Here is a 21,026-nt window from a genome sequence, read left to right on the forward strand (position 1 = left end):
ACAATGCGTACACACACCCTGTTTGTTCCTGCCTCCATCATGCCTTCCTGGTAACAGCACATAGCTCTTCTGCCTATGTAAATGAAGCTTTGCTTTCTTCCAAGTAGGACTCTTGACAACATTCTGCTGCTGGCAGCTTCACACTGAGCATGACACAGTGCCACACAGAACATTCCATGACATCACAGCATCTTAGCCAATGACTTTTGGGGTTGCAGATAGTAGGCAGCAGGTTTTAGCCTTCGATAAATAAGAAATGTCGGGAAATAGTTAAACATAGAAATATTTATTGATATTAAAAGCAAATTCTAGTAGTAGAATACGAAATTCAGAAGACATTTTAATCAAGATATATATATATCAGTTAAGGCATACATTCCAGTCTCATGTCTGTAATAAATATGCTATAAAATATTACAGAATATTCTTCTTTAACTATTTAAAATGAGTAGTACCCCATATATATTTGAACTGATGGCAATGGATATAGTAGTATAAGGTTAAAAAGAAAAGAAATATATAAACACTATTTAAAATATCAATTAAATTATAAAAAGGCAAGATTGTTTCTATCTTCAAGGTCCCTTCCAGAGGGCTTGGATATAAAAGGCACTCTTGTTAATATACATTAGCTGATTTTCGATCTCTAGTTAATTCATTGCAGTTTACTGCAGATCCCATGCAGCCTGTTGTACAGCAAAAACAGTTGATGCTCTCTGCCCAGTGGCTGCATTTGTTTCACACAATTTGTAAGAACACATGGGCTGTATCTGACCAAGTCATCCCATCAGCCCAAGGACTTCTGCTTGCACAACGGAACTTCCCCTTCCTCTTCCTGAATGCTGCCGCACCCAACCACAAATCTGTTCTGGAGTTTTGGAGGAGCCACCAGAACAGATTTGGGGTGCACAGGGGGAGCAGGAGTTCCAGTGCACAATCAAAAGTCCTTGCGCCAACAGAACAACTTTTGGATGCAGCCCTACTATACTTTTAGGGTTTTTGTCATGAGGATTCCAAAACTTTAAAAGCTGGAACCGTTAAAAGGCATTCTCAAATACAATTTTGAGACGGTAAAGATGTGTTTGTTGCATGATTGCTACAGGAAATAAGAACATCATTTCACAATCTTTAGAAAGCATATTATTTCATTCCTAGATAAGACAGATGGAAAGGCAGATCTTGTTTTTAAGTTTGCAATTTGTATTTGACGTAAAAACTTGGCCAAAGTTTGGGCGCAGTCCAGTCCATGCCCTGGCCTAGGGCCTCTGTTGGGCCAGCTCAGCTCTCAACATATGGAAGGAAGACATCAGAAGAAGAGCAGGAAGGGAGGGAGTCCCACATATGCAATCTGCTCACATGGGAGAAGGGTTTGGTCCCCGTGTACTGTCATTAACCTGTTATATTCTTAACCTTTACAGCAACTTTACATACACAAGTACTGCCTGTTTCTGTGCTCTGTCCCTTGTACGACTAAATAACATTCAGATCAGGTGGATTTGGTGAAATTGACTTCAATGGGTTTGTGTTATGTTAAATCCAACTACTACTACTACCACCAGCATTTTGTGAATTCTGCAGATAAGCTGTCCTCCTCTCCAAGACAAATAGATGGGACTCTCTCTGCTTACAGAAGAGCATCTGGTTCCTCTTGTAAATATATGGATGCTTTTCATGACCAAAGCACATGCTACGGTTCCAGAATCTGTAATTTGAATGTAAAACCTACGTGGGCTACAAAATACATTTCTCTTTGTATTCCATATGAACAATGTTCACATGTGGAAGAAATTAAGGCAGCAATCCTATACGCACCTGAGATTAAGCGGCACTAAACTTAATGAGACTTCTGAGTTAGCATGCATAGGAATGCACTGTTAAAAAAGGCATTTTTAGCAGACAAGGGAAATATTTACTTACTATTCTGAAAGAATAAGGTGGACTGATACCAGTGTGCCAGTTCTCGTGCCTAGCTCAGTGTTGGGCTTCAAGTGCCTTTTTTATTTTAACTACAGCAGTTAAGACTGAAGAGAAGGAATATATCATGCTTTCTCCCCCCTCTATGCTAAAGGCTCATAATAAATTTAATATGCAGTCACAATCGACTGAAGCACTGGCGCAAACAACCACTGCTTTTGTAAGCGTATTAATATAACAAATCGTGTTTGCACTCGCATGCCTAGATCACATTTCGGAAGAACCTTAGATTAACCAGAAACCTCAATGAGGTTTAGTGCAACTATTGCTAAATTGTGAGAATATGACTAGCAGCTGGAATTCCCATACAGCCCCAGGGATGGCTGATCTGTTCTGCATTACAGAACAATCTTTGCCAATACAACATCCAGTCTGCATTCATGAAGGCTAGGGATTCACTTAAAAAGCTTGGATTCAATAAAAGTTCCAGGCTGTTCCAAAGAGCTTCACATATTGAATGTGGCAGACAAACCTCAGCAATGGATTCATGGTATCAACTTCAGACCACAACACCCTAGTTCCCTCACGGCACCTGCAATGATTACCGTCCAATGTGTAAAAATCTAGGAGTTCAAAAGTAGAACAATGATCAAACCTGCAATGTTGGATTTATCAGCATCATGCTCTAACCAACTGAGCTGTACAGCGAATTTTCTGCCTCAGGTGCCAAAATAACCTTGGATACGATGGCTTTGGATACAATGCACTTTGAGCTGGAGGGCAGGGCACTGTTTGCTGTTCTGCCTCAGACAACAAAGTGCTCTGAGCTGGCCCTGCAACCCCTGCTAAGTGTTAAATCAACTTCCCAGGACTCTCCAAATTGCTTGCAACAGTTTGAAAATTGATTTGAGATGATGGGAGAAATCTGATGTGGAATTATGAGGGTTTCTGCAGATGAATCAGGATGCTGGTGTTTATTAATAATCACCATAATTTAAAAAACAATGTCGCATCAACCCGCTAAAAGAGATATGAAAGGCCATGGCAAAGTTAGGCAGAAAGTAAACTTCCCATTTAGTGCTGCTCAGGAGGAGGAGGAGCAAAAGTCCTACTTCATCCCCAGCTTGCTCAATGCAATTAATTAAAAGCAACAAAGAAGAACAGATAAATAACTCCAAATTTTTCAGCTGCATAATTCTGCACAGTTCAGACAACCTCTTTCGAAAGGCTGTGATAAATCAGTATATGGCTTTGGACTCCCATAATCTTTCTCTTTTTATATATATATGTACAATAAAATCTCTTCTATGGCTTTCCTGTGAAATTAAGAGGAAATTTCCTAATAACTTCAGAGGGGGGAAAGCTGGGAAGAAAATGCCCACAAACAGCAGAAAATTTCAAAGTAGAAGATTTAGAACAGCATATAAATCAATTGAAAGAGCCCATCTTTTAAAACCAAGATGCACTTGGATAAAAGCAAAATTAATTATTTTTCCCCAGTGACATGTAGTACTCAGTTAACACTTTCCAAGCTTTTGGCGCCATGAATCCTTCAGGGGGGTTTTCGCCTTCACGAGCCAGCTTCCTCATGCGTGTGCCAGAAATGAAGTCAAATTCATTGTGCCTAGTAAGCAAAAAAAGTTATCCACGAAGACATTACAAATACAGTTGAACCTTGGTTTTCGAACAGCTTAGTTCTCGAACATCTTGGCTCCCGAACGCCACAACCCCGGAAATGAGTGTTCCGATTTGCGAACTATTTTTGGAAGCCCAACTGACGGGGCTTCCACGGCTTCCCATGGGCTGCAGGAGCTTCCTGCAGCCAATCAGAAGTCGTGCTTTGGTTTCTGAATGTTCTGGAAGTTGGAGAGACTTCTGGAATGGATTATGTTCGACTTCCAAGGTATGACTGTAGAAAGAATGAAATACCAGCAGCAACGCGCAGAAGTTGCAACTTTTCTGTTCATCTTAATGAACATACAAATGAGATGAATATGGTTGCAATGGCCTCTCCAACAATCCTAGAACTGAAACCCAGATTTCAAGATTGCGCTTCACAATATCACGCAGGAGCAAATCAAGCCCATGAACCAGAACATAATGTTCGCCGTGCTATTTCTCTATGGGCACTTATCGACTGGGCAGGTCTTTTTGCAAACTCTGATTTTGTAATATTCCAAAATGAATTTTGGACAGAGCGAGCTGCCACGCAGCTACAGGCAGTTATATTTCAACATCCTGGCTAATCCAAAACCCAGAAACAGATTTTTCAAACATTTTTACATGCTGCAAAATGAGCCTCCCCACAGTTTTGAGCAATTTGAATTAACAACATACACTTTTTTCATCTGTGAGGCTTCAATTGCCTTTCAACATACCTCATGCCATTTCATTTGAAGTCTCATCATAGTTCATGTGGAGGAGAATGTGGAAAAGAACCGTTTCTGATGCACATGGGCACATAGGCCTAGGTAAGCCATTACAAAACCACTAAGCCTCTGCTACAGGTGGTCATTTACCGTGTCACTTACCTGTCTGGATCATAGAAGACCATCGCCTTTTGTACTATGCTGTATGCTGCTACTCGGAAGGGAATGATTTCCACAGAGTTCAGTCCTGGAGCCATGCTGAGCACCTTCCCACCTTGTGTGGGTTCGTACAGATCTTTCTTGGTCTCTGGGTGAGGCATACCGGCCGGATCACGGCCCACAATGTAGAAATTGGCTCCAGCAATCATCCGAGCCCGACAGTGCCACTGGACCTGAGGAAGTGCCACAGGATTAGAGTTTGACGGATGGATGGATGGATGGATGGATGGAGTTTGGCTGGAAAAACTTTGAGGGATCACAGAATGGTAGACTTGGAAGTCCACAACTCTCTGCAATGCAGGAATCTCAGCTAAAGCATCCATGACAGATGGCCATCCAACCTCTGCTTAAAAGCTTCCAAGGGGGTTGGATGAAAACCCATAACAAATTCATGGTCCTCCCTCAACTTTCAGCAGCCATTCCATCACACTATAGGAGAGGAGAAAAGGCAGGCTACAGGACTTCTCCCTCGGCTTTGCTGGAAGATCAGCAATTTTACTCCCCTCTCCATTTCCCCCCAGCTCCATATGCTCACCACAAAATCCCTGTAACTAAGAATTAGTGCCTGAACTTGATTTTGCCTGCTCCCTCCCAACCCCTCTTTTGTGTTGCATCTCTTAGATAGTGAGCTTGAGGGCTGCGACTGTCTTCTCACTGATATTTGTAAGCCCTTTTGAGCTTACAATTGTTTTGCACCAGTTTGCAATGTTTATCTCCAAAGAATCCTGGAAGTAATAGTTTAGGTGAAAATCCTATACACATTTACTTGAGAATAAGCCCCACTGAACTAAGTATGCACAGGATTGTTCTCTTAGTGAGGGCATTGATCATGTTCTGTTGGAGATTTGTAGTCCCCATCACTGCAGCTACAATTCCCAGGGAATTCCCAAGACTTAAGAGAAATAATTTAAAAGGAAAAGAATCCCATTGTAGGTATTTCATGTACCTTTGTACTATATCATTGTATATTTGAAACGACTTTACCTCTGTTGGTCCAGCATACAACATTGGAGAAGGAAAAATGGCCACAATGGTGGACTTTGGATCCAGCACGTGCTCCTCCAGCACTGCAGCATGCTGCTTCATGCGCCACTCGAGAGGCACATCATCATCCTTGGTCCATCCCCCGAGAGGGTGCAAGAGCAGCACAGGATGCTTATAGCCCCTCTCAAGGAGGCGCCGTTTGGTATCCTGCATCAGCAGGGCATGTCCGTTGTGCACAGGGTTGCGCAGCTGGAAAGCAAACACCGCATCTGAAACATAAGAAGTGGGAAATGCAGATGCAGGAGGATCCAGGACATGCAAAACTGCACCACGATGCTAAGCAGTGAAAAGTAGATGGTATGGACCTACATTAAACGCAGCAGCTTTTAATATTTACAGGCTTAATAATAATATAAAACATATACACACAGATCCCTAAACCAAGGTAATAAAGTAGGGATGGGGAACCTGTGCCCTTCCATGTTGGATGTTGCTGGACTGTAATTCCCATCATCCCTAACCGCTGGTTGGGGCCAATGGAAGCTGGAGTCTAGTGACTTCTGTAGGGCCACTGGTTCCTCATCCCTGTTAATAAAGCCAACATCAGCGTTGGAATTCTAGCTTGAATATCATTCACTCCTGGGAGGCCTTTGACTTTCTATAGTAGGAAACTATTTTTTTTCTACACGGCACGATCCAAAGAACATAACTTTTCGTTCTCTCCCCACCCCCAATGAAAGAGAGAATCATATTGTTTTCATTTCTAAACATTTTATGGTCCGCCTCATTTTCAACATCTCTTGACTTGCACAACAACAAAAATCCTAATAAAAGAACAATAAAGCCATCACAGAGACACTTGCAAATCTGCACATCAGAAACAATAATCCTAATAAGAAAATTCAGCATCCTAAATCAGAACCTCTCTTAAACATTGCTCTCCAATAGAGCTGCTCAACGCCAGCTATGCGCTCAGGAAAACTCCTGTTTTACTGCCTTTCTGAGGCTTCGAAAATGCTGCTGTCCTATCATTTGGAAGGACAGGACAGTCACCACTGTGTTAGTCTCAGTGGACTATAGAGCAGGGTCAAACCATCTGCTTCGGCAGAACTCCTGGAGGGTGGGAGTAGATGAAGGCAGGAATTGGTGTCTGGATGGTGCAAATCTTTTAAACATGTTACCTTAGTGGGGGACTCCACTTGGGCTCAGCATCAGGCAACATAATGTCTTGGATCAGTGTGGTTTATATATGTTCCTTAACACTTGCAGGACATCTAGTTCCAGAGTGTTGGAACCACCAGGGAGAAGGCCCTGCTCCCTGCCACATGGTACAAGCATTGTTGCAAATGCAAACACTTACCAGCATTCATTTCTGCGAACTTCTGCCTCAGCTCCAAGGGAGTCAAGCGGTATTGGTCCAGCCCATCATTCCACTTAATTCTATCTAATACAAGGAGGTCTCCACCAGCCAACCAGTCTCCACTTTCCATCACCATCTATCAAAGGACACCACAGTTAATTAAGGCAAAATGATACTTATAATGTAACTGTGGGGTTGCAGCTGCTATCCATGGTAAAATGATGGAGGGACCTTATCGAAGAGGTTTTGTGGTGCTGACTACTTAAAAAGCAGAAAAGTGGCAGGAGTGGCAGGCAAACTGTGGCTTCCAGGCAGTTCAAGAACGTTCAAGATAATTAGAAGCAGAGAATGACAACTTTCGCTTCTCCTTTCCCAGCTACATGTTTAGGAAAACATTGCTTGAAAATTCTGATATCATGGCCATATTGCCATATACTTAGATCTCGGAACTTTGCCTATTTACAGTAGAGATTGTCTACTGTTGCTAGCTTCTAATTCATAAACTTGATTTTGCAATCAGTTCAGTAAGATTTTCCAGGAACTAGGTTGGAAGGAGGGACATATGGAGCCCTGAGCATGCCAGGGAGGGCAGATGCTGTTCTCACTGGTGCATTCTAATCTGTCCCCACCCCCCATGCGCTGCCATCCTTTCAATTTTTCAATTTTCAGGCAGTGCTTAGGTGAGAGGTGCAAAGATTCAGGCTTAGCTGGAAGGCACAGCCTTCAGCAACCCCAGCAGCCATTCAAAAGGCCAGGGGGTGGGAGGTGGACTGGTGCAAAATAGCCATTGAGACTTCTGCATACTTCCTTCTTACGAAACTTGCTATCTTTAGCTCCTAATACAAATATGTATTTATTTCAAACCTTGCCAACCTTCATTTTAAGAAAAGAAAAGCTCAAGGCATTTAGAAACCCAGTATTAATAGCTACAGTAAACAACAACAACCATGTGTTGTATTCAATGTAGCGTTAAGCATATTGTTCTGTCAGCACAGGCATTTCTCACTGTGCAACGGAATGATCTCACCCTCTCCTAAACCCCCTAAATCTGATCTGGGGGGTTCCACTAATCCTCCAGAGCACAAGTGGAAATGATGTAAGTGGCACGTGGGGGGACGACCCATTGCACTAGTGCAAATCCTTGCACTAGCACCATAATTTAGTTGAAAAGCGCCCAGTGTAATTACAAATGTGACTGTATCACCCTTCTCACCTGCCCCAAAATATAAATGTTGTGAGCAATTAAAAAACATAGCAAGCGGCTACTAAGACCCCAAAGTTTTCCCTGATAAGTGAGTGAGCTTTTACATTGCCATAGGAGGAAGGTATGCAACTACATCTCTTGAAAGAGTCCTGGGGCCACTCCCGAGGAGGCCCTAGTTCTTGCTGCAGCAGAATTTATGTTTTCTATTGAAGTGATGCAGAGCTATCAACCTAAATAGGTAGACAGGTTGCTCATATTCACTGCCACAGAAATAGAGGAACTTATTCTGTGATCGCTTGCCTTTACATGCGGGTGCTTTGCACATGTGGTCCCCCAAACACGTGCGCAACGTTCTTCTTTCCTGTGCTCAAAAAATTCTGGATTTTGCAGTATGGCCACCCTCCGCCCATTGTACTCCAGTGTAAATGCATTGCATCCTTCCAGGCGTTTCTTGTCTTCCGCAGTTATTGGTAGTACAATTGGAATGGTCAGGTTAATAACACCATCTGTTGAAAGAAATTTTATTTCAATTAACATATATATATATATATATATATATATATATATATAAAAGTACATCAGGGATGGCTCCACAGATGTTGCTGGGCTCCAACTCCAGCCAGCATGGCCAATAGCCACTGATGATCAGAGCTGTGGCTCAACAACATGGGGGGGGGGCACACAGATATGTGAAAAGGATGGTTAAGTTGCTCATCTGGAAGCACTGAAATGAGAAGGTCCTTGTCACCAATTGTAGGTTTTGGCGATTGACTTATGTAATCAATCAATCTATATATATCATGCATTAATGTTAAAACAAAACACCCAGGGGAGCTTACAACATAAAACTTTAAAAGAAAAGAAAAGGGTGGGACCCCCAGGATAAAAACAGCAGCAATTCAAAACAGATCCAGCAGAAATTGATATGTAAAAGAGAGAAAAAAACTTGTCCCCATCCAATTTCTCCATGCCAAGACACCTCCCAATCAACTGCCCCAGTTCACAGTCTAACAACCATATTTTGAACTAATTGTAGTTTCCAAACAGTCTTCAAAGACAACTGCACCTTTAACATATTGCAGCAGTCTAATCTGTAGGTTAGCAGAGAATGGATCACTTTGCTAAGGTTGTCTCTGTCCAGGAGCTGTCACAGTTGACACACCCAATGGTGAAGGGTGCTCTGAGTCATAGCACAGAGATTAGAGGTGAAATGTATTTGTTTTATAAATGAACCTTTTGGTGTTTCTGCTCCAAGGGCAATTTGCACTGAAGAAATCAACCCTTCAAAATGCAATAAAAAACCATTTGCAATAATTAAAGCACCGGAGCAATGAAAAACATTTTACATTAAATCTGTGATTAAAACCAGGTTAAATAACACCAAAGTACGGGAAGTCACAAGAGGGTACACTGGATGGCATAATCTCATACTTTGGACTTAACTTGAACTGACTTGAAAGGTTGAACACCAAATGAGCTACTAAATAAAAAGTTTATTCACCTTGTAAAAAACAAACACCCTTTCATACCACTACAGTTTGTTGGTACAACATCAACCTCAACAAAGATGTTAGAGGATGCACTATCTACCTCCTTATTGGACTTTCAAGTTGTTGCTTTTATTTCGAATGTTACAGATCCATACACACTGTTCCTCACATGTTGCCACAAGGCATGAGCATTCAGGTGCAAGTAAGGATTTCTTCATCCACTTCAATAGGAGGAGCTCTGTGTCAACATCCCTTTATGCACACAGTACTGTGCCCTCTTATTGGAGCGAATGGGGAAAAACACACAGGAACACTTAGGAGTGACTGTGCAACTCCTGGATCCCTTAGTTCAGAACCAGAGTTCAGAACGATATGATGTCTTGTAATGATTACTGGTTTGTTTGCTGATTGCTTCCAAGACTCATATAATCGTTAGCATTTTATATGAGTGACCTTCAGACCTTTGCTCTTCACCAGTAGCTGCTCTCTTCTTTTTTAAACTAAGGTTTGTTTTCTTTGATTTTGCAGCAAAATTTATCTATAAATTTGTAGGGATGCCATATTTTGAAGAGCAAAAAAAGAGGAGACATTGGCCAACTTCTACTTTTAATTGTGGATCTCTAGGTTGACTCTACCCATGAAAAAGAGCAAGTGTCCTGGAAAAAGAGGACATATGATTGCTACACTGATCAAATGACATATATAGCCATAAACTCTGCACAAATTGCTCCTTCAAGTAGGTGACTCAGTGGAGTCACAGCACAGCCATAGCAAGACTGACAGTTCAGTTCAGTTCAGTTCAGTGCGCTCTCAAATCAGCAGAGTGGCCTGCTCAATTTCTTCTGCCACAGCTGTATTTTGTCTGCAGAATTAAGCAGCCAACCAACAAAGCTTTTTCAAAGTGTTTTTAGGTCTGCCTCAGACTCAGTCCAGGCTTATATTTGGTCTGGTCAACTGAAATGCCTGACTAGGAAAAAGAGGAGTTTAGTGAGCAAAACCAAAAGGGATTAATAAATTATTAGGGAGTTCTCTGGATTACGGTAGTTCACTGACTGGATCTCCTCTGCCTGTCATACCCAGCTGAAGTTAGATATTTGTCTTTCATGCAATGGGGGAAGGAAAATGGTGAGTGTAGCACTCCTCCAAGATATGTATCCATACATATATACATACATGTGAAATATGTTTTCATTAATGAAAAATTGGGCCACTTTGTGCTGAGAGTGTGTACTCCATGGATTTGAAGGGCAAGGTCAAATTCTTTGTAGGGTCATCAATTTGCAATAACCCTTCCTCAATCCTCACCCATATATTTGCTACCAAAACCCATCGTGCCAGCACCAAAAGGCTGGTAAGTGCAAACACTGGACTCAAAACGAAAAGCAGGACCAAACTATTTGTGGAAACAAAACACTTCTAGCTATACATCCATTACAATATAACATCACTATAACATCAAAATATATAATAGAACATCAAAACACCAGCTGTTTTTGCATAGACTGAAGAAGGAACACAGGGTGTGAGACAGGCCTAAGGCACAAAACAGGAGTACTTTGAGAGTATTTACAAGGATGCAAAGAAGCATTATCTTCCCAAAGATGAAGGTGCAGCAAAGGAGGTTCTGGCCTCAAAGAAAAAAGTCTTTTAACACGGTAATATGGAAACTCAGTGCATTCTTTCCTTACATGATAGTGTTCATATTGCCTTCAACACAGTAAAGTGCTTAATAAACAAATATACCGTATTTTTCGCCCTATAGGACGCACCGGCCCATAGGATCAACCTAGTTTTTTGGGGGGGAAATAAAGGGGGGGAAATTTATTTCCCCCCCAGGCACGGGGCTGGGGCAGGGGAAGCCCGAGCTTCCCCTGACCCCAGCCCCCAGAACAGGCAGCTCTCCGCAAGCCGTGGGAGCCCAGCGCCGGGCTCCCACGGCTTGCGGAGAGCTGCGCGAAGCCTGGAGAGCGAGAGGGGTCGGTGCACACTGACCCCTCTCACTCTCCAGGCTTCAGCGAAAGCCTGCATTCGCCCCATAGGACGCACACACATTTCCCCTTCATTTTTGGAGGGGAAAAAGTGCGTCCTATAGGGCAAATAATACGGTACCCAACATGTCTCGTCCCTCACACCAATTTTTCCAAATGCACATTATATTTCCAAATGCACATTATTTTTCCAAATGCACATTTTCAAAATGCGTATCCACCCCCCCAAACACACACACTAAAAAACCCTGTCACTCATGCTCTTGCTCATTCCAGTATGTGCAATACTGGGTAATACCCAACATCAGACCTACTCAGAGTTATGTAAATTCATTTATTTCAATAGGTCTACTCAGACTGTGACTAATGTTGGCTATCACACGTTGAGTTTATGCCACTTCTTAGCATCAAAATATCACTTTGCCTTTCTGTTTTGTTGTGCATCCAGTGTTCCTATGCCAGGATATTTACAATCAGTTTTGTTTTGTTGTTGTTCAAACACATTTACTTTGTAAAAACTATACCCTCTAGTAAACTTACCCAATTATTTTTAGCTGGTGGTTGTTTTAAAGCTCGCAAACATATTAAAACTTTTTTTTTAAGGTTTCAGTTCATAAAAAATATAATCAATGACAAATTTGAAATGAAGTATCATGGCAGTTTTAACCATTGAATGCATGTGATTTTCATTACAATTTCAAAGTCAAATTTTAATGGATTTGGTGATTATTTGCACTACTCTAACTATCCTTGAGATTATCCATCTGATCATCTTGGTTATGGGTTGGATCCAAAGACGCACTAGCAAAAAGCAAGTACAGTCATTAGCACTGTTCTTTGAAGACTTTATTTAAATCCTTTACATTGGGGCAAAGCAAGCCTTAATGGCTGGGGTACAAACTGAAGGTCTAATCCAATAAAGTATCTTGGACTACACTGCAGCATCCAAATAAATTGTGCAACTACATTGGACACATGCCGTTCACCCCTGGAAAGTATGGTGTCATGGGTGGAGAGCAAACATGTCCCCATTGAAAAGTGCTTGCAATAGCCACTTAAAAAACATTAGGAAAGCCAGGCTTGCTTGGCTCTTGGTGCTTGGGGATTTTAAATAGCTGTGTTGGCAAGTGGCTGCTGTAAGTGCTTTTCTGCATTCCAGCTGCAAGGGCTTGCTTTGCACATATGTCAGGGATGTAAAGTAAAACCAGTTAATGTGTGGAATCCAGAGCAATAATAGCAAATGGTATTGCGGAAACAGAAGAACTGTTCTTGTGCAACGCTCTTCCACAGCCCTTCCATGATCAAAAGAGGTTTTCTGCTCACGGAGGGGGAACCTTTGAATCCAAGCCACTGTGCAGATTCTGCTGACCTTATTTTAAATTTTATACTTACCAAGTCTATAGGTCACCCATATTTAATCCATGCATAATCAGGAACTTTTAATATGTTCATAGTGCAATTCAACCAGATGCATTTTTATTTAAGTCTTATCGAAAGCTCTTTGGAAATATATAGATTTTAGAGATAAAACTGTGGATTCTGCCAATGGCCTTATCGTCAAATATTCAGCGTATGGGACTGGAGAACTGGAGAGCTGCATGTGGGTCAGTGGCTGACAAGTTGCACATGGCTAATATTCAGTGAGGAATCGCCTTAAACAAAAGAACTGAGTGCAAGCCTGATCCATGGAAATTAATCAGAGCTTTGCCAGTGAGGGCTCAAAGCCAATTAAGACATATCCTTTCCCAGCCAATAAAAATGCTTGAGGAACCTTGTACTGGTAACTGGTTGGATCACGAATATACTCGTAACGGATTGCAGACCTCTACATCAAAATTTTATTTCCATAACATACATTTTCTAACTTTTTAAATGAAAATCTCATAACTGTAATTATTTTCATACCATAGTGGGAGAAGAAAACAACTGAATACGTACCAAGCTCGGATATATCAACTCTACCCCTTCCTGGCAAAATATAAGCACAATTATCAACCATATTTTAACTGGCCCACCCCCCCACCCCCAGGCAAATAACTTCAATTTGATGTTCTAACCCTCAACATCCTCTTGCTTCATTCAGACCAATGCAGGAAGAGAGAAAAAGGTTCTCAAGGCTGCAGCTAACGCAGGTGCAGTTGTGCATCCTGTTCTGTATTATGATGCTGGAACCCACTGACTGAATCTGTCCTTTTATGCAGGTGAGAATGTAGGTTTTTATTTGGGGCCACTAGTTGCACATGGTAAGGGCTCTGAGGTTTTCCTATTTTATGTTAATAACAACAACTCCATATAGTAGGCAAGATTAAAAGATTGCATGTGTTATCTCACACAGGTTCTTTGCAAATAAATATTATGGCAAGCAGTGGAATAGGACTTAAGTGAGTAGGGCTCCATTCCACTTTCCTAAGATTTCCAGGTTGTGTATTCTTTCAAAAAAAAACAAAACAAAATCCGATTTGCAGGGGGCAATGGTGGGACATAAGAAATGTGTGCATACCCCATGGGAAGTAAAGCATCCCTTAAACGACTTTCAGCTCTAGGTTTCAGGGGAATTTAGTTACAACTAACTTTTGTTGCATTATGCCCAGTAAGTGATCCAAGATAACTGAGTGAGATTCATGCATGTGGGAGTTTGAACCCAAGACTTCCTAGACCAACACTCTATCCATTACATCACAAATAGCATTTTAAAGCCCAACGACTTGGGAAATAAGAGGAAAGCTTGTAAGACTGCCTGAAATGTTTCCCCAAAACAAAGGCTTAGGCTTTGTGCATTTTCTGTGGCCCTTGGGAGTGAGGCTAGGTCTAGTTCAACTGGACATGCCCAGAATCTGGCATGGATGCACCTGAGTGTGATCAGCAGGTTTTTTCACATCTCCCAAAACAGCAGTAATGTAAACTGTTTCATTCAAAAGCTATGCTCTAGTCATCTCTGCTGAATTTCCCGCAGTGTGCATATAGGCAGGCAAAAGCTCTAAAGACAAAGTGTAGGAACGGGCAAATCATACCATCAAGCAAGGTGCCAAAATGGATAACTTGCAAGTATTCTTTCTCCCGCATAAACCCTTTCAATGGGCTGGCCCAACCTTCACTTAGGACTTGAACCCACTGTAGATCCAACTGAAAAAAAGAGAACACCATATGGCAGATTTACACCACAAGTAAAGACTGCCTGTTTTCACACTTTTAAGTATTGCAAATTACTTTCTAATTAAATACAATGGACTCTCCCCAATTCTTGTTTGGCCCCCCCAAAAATATTTTATTAGATAAAATAATAATAATAATAATAATAATAATAATAATAATAATTTATTTATACCCCACCCATCTGGCTGGGCCTCCCCAGCCACTCTGGGCGGCTTCCATAGAAACCAAAAATACACTAAAATATCACACGTTAAAAACTTCCCTGAACAGGGCTGCCTTAAGATGTCTTCTGAATGTCAGGTAGTTGTTTATCGCTTTGACATCTCGTGGGAGGGCGTTCCACAGGGCGGGCGCCACTACCGAGAAGGCCCTCTGCCTGGTTCCCTGTAGCTTTGCTTTTCGCAATGAGGGAACCGCCAGAAGGCCCTCGGCGCTGGACCTCAGCATCCGGGCAGAACGATGGGGGTGGAGACGCTCCTTCAGGTATACTGGACCGAGGCCGTTTAGGGCTTTAAAGGTCAGCACCAACACTTTGAATTGTGCTTGGAAACGTACTGGGAGCCAATGTAGGTCTTTCAAGACCGGTGTTATATGGTCTTGGCAGCCGCCCCCAGTCACCAGTCTAGCTGCCGCATTCTGGATTAGTTGTAGTTTCCGAGTCACCTTCAAAGGTAGCCCCACGTAGAGCGCATTGCAGTAGTCCAAGCGGGAGATAACCAGAGCATGCACCACTCTGGCGAGACAGTCCGCAGGCAGATAGGGTCTCAGCCTACGTACCAGATGGAGCTGGTAAACAGCTGCCCTGGACACAAATTTGACCTGTGCCTCCATGGACAGCTGTGAGTCCAAAATGACTCCCAGGCTGCGCACCTGGTCCTTCAGGGGCACAGTTACCCCATTCAGGACCAGGGAATCCTCCACACCTGCCCGCCTCCTGTCCCCCCAAAACAGTACTTCTGTCTTGTCAGGATTCAACCTCAATCTGTTAGCCGCCATCCATCCTCCAACTACATTTCCACTACTAAAATACAGGCCCAATTACTAAAAAGTGTAAGTTACTTATGACCAAAACAAAAGGCATAAAACATCATAACCACATGTTTTTTACTAGCAGGTGTCAGTCATTATGATGGGCAGGTTATGTTGTAGGGAAACCCATATACTGTGAGCTGTATCTCCCCAAGAGATTTCTCATGGTTCATAACCAGATCACACAATGCCAGCAATATTGGGAAACCTTTGCTACAATGCAATATTATCCCCACATGTAATTCCTCTCCCTTCAGTAGCAATACCAACCATTCTCTGATACAGTGGTACCTTGGGTTACTTATGCTTCAGGTTACATACGCTTCAGGTTACAGACTCCGCTAACCCAGAAATAGTACCTCGGGTTAAGAACTTTGCTTCAGGATGAGAACAGAAATCGTGCGACAGCAGCGGGAGGCCCCATTAGCTAAAGTGGTGCTTCAGGTTAAGAACAGTTTCAGGTTAAGTACGGACCTCCGGAACAAACTAAGTACGTAACCAGAGGTACCACTGTATAGGAATAAATAAAAGGTGCACTTGGATTCATCATTAAGGCAGTAAACCCGGCAGTTCTACCCGGGTAGACACTGTGTAGGAGGCAGGTTTTGGATCCCCCTCACAGCTCTGGAAATTTACTGCTTGCTTATAGCCAGTTTATATCAACATAGCCCCAACTCAAATATATACGAAGGGCATGCAATTAATAATAATACACACACAGCCCTCAAAAAAAAAAGCTAGCATTTATACAGAAGCAGCCAGATATTAATTTCTAATCATGCAGTTGTAGAAGCGTAAATGGCTGCACCTGCAAATATTAGCCAGTAGATGGCCACAGGTGTCGTCAGAATCATTTTGAGTCCAATTGCATTGGGATCAAAAACATCAAAGATAAAAGAAGCCTGGAATAAACTCAGTGTTGACCAACAGTTGTTAAATCTTCATTTTATGTTTGTTTTGTTTTTTTTAAAAAAAGAAAACAGCAAGGGCATTGCATTTAAAGAGATCTATTCTTAGCTTATACAAGGAGTTTCAAACATCTTGCCCTCAGAGAATCCTTTCTAAACTGATTTGTCTGTAAGTCGGCCACAGGACACCTGTATGTAGCTGAGTACCTTAAGGAATGTTTTAGACCCTGGAATTAGCACAGGGTGTGGACTGGGGCCACTGGGCCTTGGTGTAGTCCTGGCTGAAGTGAATGACTAACCTAGAACATTGGTCTTCAGATGATGAAGTTCCCTCACACTTACATGGTTGTGGCCTGATCTGAAGTGGGCCACAACAACAGCACTACCACCATACAGATACACAGTAAAAATAATAATAACAATTAGGAAATGGGTCCCCAAACTCACAGGTAAGTTAAAAGTTGGTGACCTAAGAATACATCAAACACTCTCCTTTAGCAACTTAGTGCATTCTAGAGGGAGACTGGCAGTGGCGAACAAGCAGCCTTTTACTCCTCTTATTATTATGAAAGTCTGGATAAGCTTTAGAGGGTTCCTTAGAATATGGTTTGAATATTATGGAACTGGGAAAACCTGAGGTATATGCAGGATTTTGGATTCTGGCTCCCTGAGGCATAATGACAACCCATCTTGTAAACTCTCTCATTCACATGTCCATGACACATAAGGGGGCCAGCAACTTCTGCCAGAGTTAGCTGAGAGGAAACGAGTCTTTCTGAGGAACCTTTCCATAGTGTAAATCAGGAAGGGAAATCCTTAATTCTCCAGATGTAACTCCCAACAAGCCCAGCCTGCATAGCCAATGGTCAGAGATTATGGGAGTTATAGTTCAACAAATAGTTCCTCACCCCTGGTGCACCCAGTGATGACACTAAGGCATAAGGTAGCAAAGAAATGTTTTAAGTACTGATTATATATGACTGTATTTTACTGAACACACTGAGAAGGCTATGTATATTTAGCTGGACTCTGATTTCCCTAGGTCTACAATAGACAGAGTGATATGGATGATTATCTGGAACAGAACTATTTATCCAATTTACTCTCGCATCTTGCATTTGAATAAGTAGATCCTAGTCTACAAAGGCATATGCCACAGTGAATGTGTCAGTCCTTAAGATGCCCTGGGAATGTTTATTTACCGCCTTTGCCAGCCGCCTCTCTACCAGGTAGGTGGACAAGGTGATGGGCAATGAACTTACAATAAGTTCATAATTAAAATCTACAAAGATCACTTCCAAAATGCAATACAAACAGGAAAACAACTATTTTATAATAAATATATATCCATTAAAATCCAGAAGTAGTTAAAAGAAGCCAGTAAAAATCTAGGATTGGAAAGCATTCAAAAGGCAATCCAAGAGATTTTGATACCCAATGCAGAACGTTCAGATGGCACCCCTCCAAGAGTAATAAAAATATACTAAACTATAAAATTGGCAAGCTGATGCAGTTTGCTCGATCGGCTTGATGGCAGAGCTAGTTCTGGGTCTTTTTTTTGTTATCTTCTGATAGAACATATATAGAAATATGGATTGGAGAGCCTTCTTGGGAATATACTGCCACAGGCTTTAGTCCCATCTGCACTATACATTTAAAGTAGCATCATTTCACTTTAAACAGCCAAGGCTTCTCCTCAAAAGAATCCTGGAAACTGTAATTCATTAAAGGGTGCTGAGAGTTGTTCAAAGACCCCCATCCCCTTTACAGAGCTACACTTCCCAGAGAGGTTTTAACAATCAAGCCCTCTTCCCAGGCATCTCTAGGAATTGTAGCTCTGTGAGGGGGAATAGAGGTCTGCAGTCCTAACAACTTTCAGTGCCCTCTAGCAAACTACAGCTCCCAGGATGCTTTGGGAGGAAGCCATGACTGTTTAAAGTGGTATGATGCTGCTTTAGATGTGAATGAAGACGGTGGTGAAGTGGCACCAACAAGAATTAGTGGCTCCATGCACTGATAGACCTCCCTGATGCACAGTGCACCAAACAATGCATAATCCTTGGAACACAGGAAGGAATGTAAGGGGGAAGAAATCCACTACCATTGGATGGTTTTGCTACAGCAGATTAACACAATTTCACTCCTCCAGGTTACTACTCTCTTACCTTGGTAATCTTCACAGAAGGCAGTGTATTGGCTTCAGCCCGAGCTTGTTCAGCTTTATTTTCAGGGACAAACAGTTCAAGGACATCTTTGATCGCAGTTGGTGGAACAATGTTCTAGAGGATAAAAAGAAGATGTGAAGGCCCTTAGTGACAATATTCATTTTTTAAAATGGATCTGGGAAGGGGGGGGAGAGACATTCATGCTTTTCTAGGTTTCGTTACTTAAACAGTGTACCTGATCTTGCAAGAGGTCCACAATCTGCTGGATGCATTCAGTGACAGAATATATGTTGGTTTTCAGCACAATTTCAGGCGCTTCTGGTTTCTCATAATCTGAGTCAATTCCAGTGAATCCTAGAGTGTGGAATATTCATTTACATAAACAATAGCATGGCAGTCAAGTGGTTAAAAAGGGCAAGGAAATGTGTTCTCTTTCAGGACACCCATGCTTAGGAATGGCTTTTGCATCTTTTGCACGAACTGCTGGAGACCTCTCATCAACTACTTAAGTCAAAACACTACAGAGAAATTGCTACCTTCCAAGGCAGCAGAGTTTACTATCTAGCGCATTGGGTTTCAAACAGGAGAATGTGTCACCAGAGTGCCCCTTCCTTCCTGCAACACAGCTGTGTCGGGTCCATAGCTGCAGTTAGCCATGGCACAGCCATGGGAGGCCCCTGGCATCTCTCAGCTGGGTATCTAGTAACACAAATTCAGACTAGGGCAGAGTTCAGCCAAAGCAAGTCTGCTGCTCAAGGGAGACTTCTGGAAGAAGTGGGATGGGGGGTGATGTGAACTGGGGATTCCATGTGGGGAATAGAATACATTATCAGTAGATGCAAAAACTGGCATACCTTTTATTTCTCCAGCTCGTGCTTTTTTATAAAGGCCTTTCACATCCCTGCTCTCACAGATATTCAGGGGAGCATCCACAAAGATTTCAAAGAAAGGAAGTCCAGCTGCCTCATGAATGTTTCTTGCATTCTGGCGGTCCTGTATAAAAGGAAAGCAGAGTAAATAATAGCATACTAATGCTAACATTTGTTTCCTTTTATGTTACAGTACAAACACTCACACAGAGAGAGACATGACAGGACATTGATACAAAGCGCTCTCTCTCTCTCTCTCTTTCTCTCTCTCTCTCTCTCTCTCTCTCATATTATTTGTATATTTGTTTCTAGGTATTTATCCTGCTTTTTCAGGCCATCTACCCACAAATAGCAGCAAAACAGCACGATACGTCAGCATTAAGATAACATTTAAAATAAAAGAAGAGATATACCCACATTTAAAATGTCAACATCAATCCAAACACGGGATGTATCCAGACCTACAGGGCACACAAACATAGGACACAGCCCCTCTCTCTCTCTCTCTGTCAGAAACATGCTTATATTTTATAAACAGAATTCTTTTGCATAATGCTGAATAAAAATATTGGACCAACCTCCTTTACAACACCCCTTGACAATGCTTTACATGGAAACAATATATTTAAAGGACTGTATTTTTAGCCCCCAAATGTTGAAAGAGGAAGAAACAAAGTGAGGTTTGGCCAAAGGGGTTGGCCTCTTTCCCTTGGCCTTTGCCCCACCCCCAGCCGGCCGTCCATTGTCCTCCCAGGCCGGGGGCCGGACAATAGCCACCCTGACCCAGGTGGGAGGCACCAGACCAGGTAAGCCCGCTCAGTGTCGCAAACCCCACCCACCTGTTGGGAAATGAGGGCGGAAATTATGTAGTATCTTCTTTCCACAAATATTAGTAAAAGTAGCTTTTACAGCATGGGAAATATGTTGTTTTTCTTGAAAGGTTTACCTTTGAGAATGGAGAAATGAAACTTGTTATGCAAACAAGTCCGGCATCAGCAAACAGCCTGGCAACTTCAGCAATGCGACGGATATTTTCTTCTCGGTCATCAGCAGAGAAGCCAAGGTTTTTGTTGAGTCCGTGACGAATGTTATCCCCATCAAGGGAGTAGCAAGGGATGCCATGAGACACAAGGTACTCTTCAAGTGCAAACCCAATGGTTGTCTTGCCAGCACCAGAAAGACCTGTATTAATAATAGGCAGTACATGAAATCTGTGATTTTTCATGGGTTCAAAGGACCCTTCACATTCACAAATATGTCATAAAATAAGTTCTCAAAGATCATGCAACTAAACTCATTTAATAAAACATTTTTATTCCTTTATAAACAAGGAACAACAGGAACATCAAACAACAGGTATGTGTGTTTGTCTTT

General features: G+C 42.1%; 1 protein-coding gene across 2 annotated transcripts in view; it reads right to left on the minus strand.

Moving 5' to 3' along the window:
- Positions 1-267: 267 nt before the first annotated feature.
- Positions 268-21,026, minus strand: part of PAPSS2 (3'-phosphoadenosine 5'-phosphosulfate synthase 2) — a 49,858-nt gene continuing 29,099 nt past the window's right edge. The window contains exons 3-13 of one of the 2 annotated variants that reach the window (XM_081004562.1): positions 20,599-20,834; positions 19,638-19,776; positions 19,019-19,137; positions 18,784-18,897; positions 14,540-14,651; positions 13,467-13,496; positions 8,351-8,556; positions 6,847-6,982; positions 5,487-5,755; positions 4,446-4,675; positions 268-3,538 (exon numbers count right to left, since the gene is read on the minus strand). In XM_081004562.1, the coding sequence (XP_080860688.1) occupies positions 3,397-3,538; positions 4,446-4,675; positions 5,487-5,755; positions 6,847-6,982; positions 8,351-8,556; positions 13,467-13,496; positions 14,540-14,651; positions 18,784-18,897; positions 19,019-19,137; positions 19,638-19,776; positions 20,599-20,834 (1,733 nt within the window). In that variant the 3' untranslated portion in view covers positions 268-3,396. The remainder of the gene's footprint in view (positions 3,539-4,445; positions 4,676-5,486; positions 5,756-6,846; positions 6,983-8,350; positions 8,557-13,466; positions 13,497-14,539; positions 14,652-18,783; positions 18,898-19,018; positions 19,138-19,637; positions 19,777-20,598; positions 20,835-21,026) is intronic. The other variant, XM_081004563.1, reaches the window with a different exon arrangement.

The sequence above is a fragment of the Podarcis pityusensis genome, assembly GCF_964106645.2.
Source record: "Podarcis pityusensis genome assembly, chromosome: 5".
Classification (NCBI taxonomy): domain Eukaryota; kingdom Metazoa; phylum Chordata; class Lepidosauria; order Squamata; family Lacertidae; genus Podarcis; species Podarcis pityusensis.